The following is an 8,060-nucleotide window of genomic DNA, read 5'->3' on the forward strand; positions in this document are numbered from 1 at the left end:
CTGCATTCTTCTCCAGCCCAACTCCCTTTCCTCGGTTAATTCCTACCTTGAGATCTCAACTTAGATGGCCCTTCTTCTGAGCAACCCTCCCCGAAGCCCCTAAACTGCACGAGCTGCCCCTTTTCTGCGCTTTCCTAATCCCCGCCTCCCTGGCACCCACCCCGCTGTAGGGAAGTAGCTTCTTTAACTGTCTGCCTGTGAGCTCACAAGCGAGACCTCACCCCTGTGCGGTCTCGTCCGCCACTGCCTGTGTCCTCAGTGCACAGGGACAGCACCTGGCCCAGCAGCAGCTCAATAACTACTTGTTGAAAACTAAACAAACACACCCCGCTAAGAATTTCTCCCGGGTCAAAGTGTCTTCCACAGCTACTGTTTCATCAGCTGTCGCTGTGGATGCCCCCCCAGAGCTTCGCCTGGCAGGGAAGGCTTTTGTAGCCTCCAAATTCCATCTCCTCTAGGCATGGTGGGGTTTTTTTTTGTTTTTTTTTTTTTTTTTTACCATTCGGAGAAGGCTTGAGAGCCCAAGATATCTGGGCAAAGTTCTTGAACTATAAATTGGCCACAGGTCATGACTTGAATCTTGTGTAGGGGTGTGTGAGCGAGAGGTGGGCAGGCAGGGAGAACAGGGGCAGACAGTTCTAAGTAAGGAAAAAGAAAAGGCAGTGAAAATAAGGGACTTGGAGCCAGGACCCCAGGTTGCCTGCTTCCAGGATGACAAAGTGGCATCCTTTGCCCGGAGCCAATTCTGGGCAAACAATAATCCTCAGATTTGTTGCGTGGGAAAAGATTCACACACAGCCAGGTGCCAGCAGCAGATGAGGCCACAAGCCAGCGCATGCCCAGCCTGCCTTCCAAGGAGATGCGACCCCCACACTCCAATCCAACGTTGATTCCAGAGGTTTCTAAAACATCCTTTATTAATAAAGCAAGGTATAAAAGAACAAGATCCCCAAGTTACCCATATGATTAAAAGTGCAAATTTAACCCAACCTGAAACAGAACACAAATTAGTAGGCCTTGAGTGTTTGGGCCATGGAAATTTGGTCTGATCAAAATGATTGTTTTTTTTCCCACAAATGCAGCAGCTGAACCATATTTGATTAACTCTTTGGTCTCTGATCGTGGCACAAAAGTTATGCAACAACTGCAGCCAACAGACTGCATCATGATACACAGTTTGGGGTCATAACATACATGAAACATGGCAATAAAAAAGGAGGAATGTTTTAAGTCAAGTGACTGAATCAAGGCACATTTTTATGTTTTTAAAAGGCAAAATGTGCTAAAAAATATTCCTGAATCTCTGATACCTCAAAAATCAGATTATAGGTAATGCAGCTGCACATTTTGGTCTATTCTATCTGCTTACATCATCGCATATTCTTTACCCCCTCCCAACTTAATATACTTGCTTTATCCCCTCCAAATTATGGACTGTGTAGGTATTAAAATAAATGGTAGTGTCAAAGGAGCAGTTCCATGGTTTAAAAAAAAATTAACAAACACCACAATGATAACACTGAATTTGTTTCTCTCTCAAGAGATGCTGGAAATGTTGTCTAGGTTCATTTTTCCCACCACTGGAGAGAGGCAATAATCTGTCTCCACGTGCATACAGATAAGAAGTAAAAGTCATCAAGGTCAAAGAAAAAGCAACTCATTCCTAAGTTTCAGTGGGAAGCTTTGGAAGGCACCAGAGTGCTTGCATGTCAATTTTGGCGGGAGTGGCCAAGTCAGAAAGGGAGAAAAGAATCCAGGTATGAAATCAGATTAGAGCAGAGTCCTTTGCTGTGGGAATGGAAACAAGCCTAAGGAGCTTGGCCCAAAGGCCCTGTCCTGGTTTTCTGGTGTTCACAGCCAGATGCAATCATGACTAAGGCACAAGCTAGGATGCCACTAAAAAAAAAAATTATAATAATAATAATAATAATAAATTTTAAAATAAGAATAAAAAATCAAATACAAAGAAAAAAGAAACTAGTTATTCTGCAATCTTTCCTGATTACTCATCTGCAAACTCCAAAAGAGCCAAGAAGTTTAGCCCCAAATCACCAGGAAGGAAATGCCAAGACCCACCCTCCTTCCCAACATTGGTTTGATACAGAATCTGACTTGCAAAAACCGGCTCCAGGATCAGGGGCTCTCCTGGGAACTGTGAGTTAAGTGTTATTTGCGGCCATGTTAATTTTTTTTTGTTTTTTGTTTTTTTTTGGTTTGTTTCTACAATAAAGCTTCATTCTGAGACATAAAGAAGACTTGAAATAACATAGCCCCAACTATATATAACAACACTGTGTGACAATAAATATAACTTTATACATATTTGGGGGGGGAGTCAACTGTAAGGAAGGGGTCGCAAACCGGTGGCCTCCAGGCTCTATCAGGTGCTTTGTTTAGCCCGCCTGTTTTGGATTTTTGTAAACTACTTGTTTAAAAATCACAAAGTTTCGATTTCAAAAATCGGGACTTCCAACCCCCTCCCCACCCCACCCCCGCTTTTTCCTGTGTGGAACCGAGTCACAACCATCCGCTTTAAGGTGGACAGAGTCCCTGCCCCAACCCACCCCCTCCTTGCCCTCATTTACTTTCTCTAACTTGGTTCTGCAGGCTGCTGGGTTTGCGACCCCAGGTTTGAAACAGCACAGGCCGAAAAATGAGTCTCTTAACCCCAAACCTCTCTCACACCCTCAGATAATCTGAACCCAGCTCTCCTTTCTTCCTTTCACTTCCGTCTTAAGTCCTCCTTTCTGGTTTTTATTTTTTTAGATTTCTTTGCTTCACTCTATTCCTTCTTTCAGCTCCAGTTTCATTTTACGAAAAAAGGCAGCTCCTTCTCCCAGCCCACGAGCAATCATGGGTGGCTTCCGAGACTGGTCAGTGGGAGTGCCTCAGGGTAAAATGGCTGTGTCATCTTCCCTAAAACATTTTCTACAGGTGCCAGCCGAAAGACAATCTTTTTTGGTGACTTGAGCAATTTTGACCTTTCCTGTATGAGAATATATGCATATATAAATCTCCAGTACCAAAGTATACACCAAAAATGTGTACATCCCAAATCAAGGATATGACGGAGCCCTAATAAAATACAGAAACGAGCTTAATTTAAGTGCTTTGGGCAACCATCATTCCTGGCTAATATGCCACATTATTTCATTTGTACACAGTACATGTTTTGGATTACTAAACATTGATCAAAATTGATCTAAACCTCTAAGTTTTGGTTACCATGTACAGAGAATAATTGCTCGGCATGGCATTTAAATAAAACATTAATATTTAACATTTTCACAACTACAATGTCTCATTAATTAAAAAATAAAATAAAATTTTCAAAAACCTTGAGGATGGATGAGGCTTTGGGTAACTTGAAAAACAAAAAAGCTACAAGAACAGAATATTACCAGACTTAACACTTTAAAACACTATTAAGATAAAAAAAGAAACTCATTGACTCAGCTGGAAATATCTGGAAAGTTTGGCTTTAAAGCTTTATAATTCCTCCAAGAGCCCTGCTGTTCCCCCCAGCTCCAGCAGACTCATGACTACAGGGGAAATTGCAGCTGAGAATGGAAATTCTTTTTTCATATATATAAAAGATCAACTCGACGTTTATTCTTACAAGTAATTTTAAAAACACTGTGCAGTTTATATCTTTGCAAGAAGTTGGTCCCTTTGCTAAATGTAGTACCTTATGACCTAATCTTGATCTGGAAATGGCCCTTGTGTCATGCTGGGGAAGTAGTCTCACAGCCTTAAAGAGACAGCACAACATTTGCAGCTGTTTATCTTGGGTCTAAGGCTGCAAAGGATATGAAAAGTCTGTGCAGCTCTGATGAAGATTCCTTGTAAATCATTACTTTGCAATGATTTCCCACAGCAGCCAAGAGGGTTCCCTAAAGAAATATGGTTTAAAGAGCTCCCTACAAATAGCTTAGAAATTAAACAATGGTCCTATTCACACAGCCACTTTCAAGTTTTACCTTTAAGTGTCTCAGGAAGTACATAGCTTTTTTTTTTTTTTAATTAAATTAAATAAAAAATCCCAAAATATAAAATACTGAGGCTGGCTGTACTTCCTATTGGGTAAGGGGATGATGGGCCAGTCTAAACTTAAACTGAGTTTTAAGTCGGCTACTGATAATTAGAAATTTGGGGGGACAAGGAGAGATTTCAGAAAGAGTTCTTCTGGCTGCAAAGTACACCAACGGGGTGAGGTTTATGCTCAAAAAGAGAACAGAGCAGGCTGCTGACAAGACTATCGCCTTTGCTTTCCTACTAATCTTTTCTCCTCTGCTGACTGACTGGGGAGTAACTGATTTTCCAGCAGAGTCCAAGATACTGAACAATAGATGAAATGCTTTGTAAGAACTGTCCCGAATGTATAGCTCCTTCAAGTTGGACAAAGTTGGTCTCTTCAAACACTTGAGACCACCTGGGAAACAGGAGACTTCCCAACCACTTAGTACATGCTAGGTGCTGCAGCAGACATTTCTACCCCATTAACTCATAAAACTCAGAAATCCTGGGTCCAAAGGAGTTTGTAAAAAAAAAAAAAAAGCCGTAAAGCAAAAAAAGGTGTCCATCTTAGCCAGCAACAAGCCCCGGTGAGACACCTTATGGGGTAAAAGCCACCTTTCTCAAGACCTAACAAGTTTTGCATCGCCACCAACGTTGTCTTAAACATATATTTTGTTGCCATCTTACACTGTCCCTGGCTCACAGTAGGTGCTCAATAAATGGGTATTGGCTGACATGTCCTGTTTGGTCTTGCACCCTGGGGGAACGTTCAGCAAGCCTGTTGACTGCTTTTCAAGGCTGCACATTCTTAATAATAAATGTAATTTGGCCTTCTTTCAGATGCAATACGTGGCACCAGCAATTACCACAAAATGAAAGAATTGATCAAAATAAAGTGCTATTTGCTCTGGAAGGTCCTCTAACCAATTTCTGGTCACCTCTTGACACGTGTGACGTAATTCTTTACAATCCTGTCAAACATCTATGATTGCACCATTTGTAAAATACATTAATATGAATTTGAGGAGCGGAAACTAAGTTCCCCAGAACATTAGTCCCTGGAATAGAGTTTCAATTTTGGTTGTGGATTAAGATTCAGATTTTCTCTTTTTCTTTCTTTCTTTTTTTTTTTTTTTTGTTTACAAGGGAGAACCAAATACCTGGCATAAATCAAAAACATAAGCTTCTTTTACATTTTTGGGCAGACAAGGTCTGCATTTCAAAACCCAATAGAGGGAATGCCTCCGGCAGCTAGTGCTTGCTTCCTCTAAAAAGCCAAAAGTCCTTTCTACAGAATCATCCGGTACTGACCGACATTTGGGCCAGCTCTTAGTCCGGGACACTCTGACAGGCGTGAAGATACCGAAACTATATTGAATTGTGGAGCCAGGGGGTGACATTTAAGTCACCAAAGCTTGTGGTATCCTCCAAATTTTCCAATAATCTCAGCAGCTCAGCTTCGCTTTCAACTTCCTTCATTGCCGGAGGCGGCTTTAGGAGCCTTTGGCCAGGTGGGGGCGCTGTCAGCCTTTACGGTTCATCTTCAGGAAAACCCTGTGCACGCTGATTCCGGGGTGGGGGACACCTGGCAAGGTAGCGGGGACCCCCGTAAGCCCGCAGAAGCCTGGGCAGCCTTCGCCACGTGGATAACAAACGCGCTGCCGCGAGTTCCCGGGCACGCCCATCGAAAGCCGCCAGGAGGTCGACCGGGGCAGCTTCACGCAGTACCTTGGGCAGGGGGCCCACCTCGGTGGCCGCCCCGCCAGGGCCCAGGACGCAGTGGAAGAGCACACGGCGTCGCAGCAGGCAGTCCCTAAGGAACTGCACTAACTCCTCCAAGCGCTCGCCCAGGCGCCCCTCGTCCCAGCCCTGCGCAGGGGCCCCCTCACGCAGCAGCACCGCCAGCAGCGCCGTCTTGAGCACATACGAGCACAGGATGCGTCCCCACTGGGTGGCGGCCGCCGGGTCCAGCCCGCGGGCACCCAGATCTCGCAGGGCCTTAAGCAACTGCAGGCACTTGAGGTAGCAGGCACCTGGAGGGGCCCGTTCCTGCAGCCAGCTCAGCAGCTTTTGCTCCTGGCGCGCTGTGTTGACACCCCACAGCGCCTCTGCGCGCAGACCTCCCGGCAGCTCCGACAGGGGCCCAGCGGGTAAGGTTGGTGGCAGCGGCGCCACAAGAAAGACGCCGTCGCCCAGATGGACGGCAGGGATGAGACGCACGGCCATGGAAAGGCGGCAGCAGCCGTAATCTGTGCGGCAGGGCAGGATGTGCAGGGTGGGCGGCTGCTCCAGGCCGCCGGGGGTGAGGCTGACCCGACAGCGCCCCTCCAAGCTGTAGCGCACTGTGGCCAGGGCGCGCTGCAGGTGGGACTGGAACCAGCGCAGCACCAGCGTGGCTGAGAGGTGTCGGCGCCCGCCCATATCCACGCAGAAGCCGTCGGTGAAAGGTTTGCAGTCCCGGAGCCAGTGGCCCCCGTGGGCCCCCGACGGTGCGGGCGGCGCCTTCAGGGCGCATACGAAGCAGCCGTGGAAAGCCGGGCTCAGCGCCGGCTCTGCGTCCAGGCCCCGCGGCTCCAGCGCCACAAGCGGCGGGAGACGCAGAGGCACCAGCACGTCGAAGCCATCGGGCCGGCGGATCTTATGCTGCTCATAGGCGCTGCCCACCTGGATGAAGTCTCCGCGGAAGGCCAAGGCCAGCGCGCCCCCAGGGATGGGGCCTGGGGGTCCCCGGGAGCGGCCAGCCCGCACCAGCTCGCCCACGATGCGGCTCACGTGGGCCTTGCTGTGGCCCAAGACGTGCGGAGACAGACGCACCTCGTGCTCATAGTAACTCTCCAGCAAGATGCTGAGGCCCGGCTCTCGGAAGGGCTTCGGGGAGAAGGCAGGGTGGCCCCCCAGGCGGGGGGACCGCGGCAGGAAGCGCTGCCGGATAGCGTGGCGGCAGCGCAGGAGGACGTAGCCGAGGAGGAGCAGGACCGCCGCCTTGAGCAGCGGGAAGCCGCCGTCCGCTCCGTCGGGAGACTCGGTGCGGGCGCCCCCGCTTCCCCGCAGGACGTGGTAGAGACACACCAGGGCGGTGCACAGGCCGGTCACCAGGGGCCAGAAGACGCGCAGGTTGAGGGTGTAGTGCACCGACATGCTGGGCGCCCGGGCCAGCGGCGGCCGAGCAGGAGCAGCCCAGGGCTCGAGCCCCGGCGGCGCCCCCGGCCCAGCATGCGCGCAGCGCCCGGGCGCCCCCGCAGCCCGTGTCCCCTTCGCTTCCGCGGCGGCCCCCGCCTCGCACGGCTCGGGGAAGTCGCCCTCCAGCTCGGCCTCCTCTCCCAGCTCAAGTTTTCCTTCCAGCTGCGGCCCGCCCAGCACTCGGGAGCTCCAGGCCGCGCCCTGCGCCGGCTGCGCGCTGCGTCCGGCCCGGCGGCCCTCCCCGCCCGGCGCCCCCGCGCGCCGCCCTCGGCCAGCTTCTGGCCGGTCCCGGCTCGTCTCCTACCCTGGGCGCCCCTCCTGGCGCCGCGGGCCCCGGGGCTGTCCAGCCGCTCTCTTCTGCTCACGTTCCCGTTACTCCGGCCCCGGTAGTTTCCTCTTCCGAGGGGAGGGGAGGGGAAGCCGCGCCAGCCGGCGGGGAGGAAGTGCCGCGGAGCTTGGGGCCGGCGGGCGGGGTCGGCCCCCTTCCCGGGCCTCCGCCTTAAAGCGACGTCGGGCGGCGGGAGGGACTTCGGGACGCGCTCGGAACTGGGTCCCCGCAGGCCACCCCCACCCTCCCTCCTGGAAGGCAGAACCGGGATTTCGGGGGCGGTGGCCTCCTCCGGGGAGCCTCTGGAGCTGGGCGACATGAAGTTATACGACTTCCCTAGCAAGTCGTGCTGGCATGGCAGGCCCTGGGAACCGACCAGCCCTTGCCAGTGTGCTAGAGTCCTTTATTCAGATCTATACTTATTTAGCACCTACTGTATACCAGGCAGGGGGCTAGGCACTTGGGAAATTGAGGAGAGAGACAAGGTTTCTGCCCTTCATGCATCATAACAGCCTAGTATAAAAAAAGTAGTCGA

At 50.5% G+C, this 8,060-nt stretch overlaps 1 protein-coding gene across 1 annotated transcript; it reads right to left on the reverse strand.

Annotated features, from left to right (window-relative positions):
- Nucleotides 1-899: 899 nt before the first annotated feature.
- On the reverse strand, nucleotides 900-7,198 carry ITPRIPL2 (ITPRIP like 2). The gene has a single exon (XM_077141689.1). The coding sequence runs from the start codon at nucleotides 7,153-7,155 to the stop codon at nucleotides 5,548-5,550; it is 1,608 nt and encodes a 535-aa protein (XP_076997804.1). The 5' UTR covers nucleotides 7,156-7,198; the 3' UTR covers nucleotides 900-5,547.
- Between the last annotated feature and the right edge of the window lie 862 nt (nucleotides 7,199-8,060).

This window comes from Tamandua tetradactyla, chromosome 23, assembly GCF_023851605.1.
Source record: "Tamandua tetradactyla isolate mTamTet1 chromosome 23, mTamTet1.pri, whole genome shotgun sequence".
NCBI classification, from domain to species: domain Eukaryota; kingdom Metazoa; phylum Chordata; class Mammalia; order Pilosa; family Myrmecophagidae; genus Tamandua; species Tamandua tetradactyla.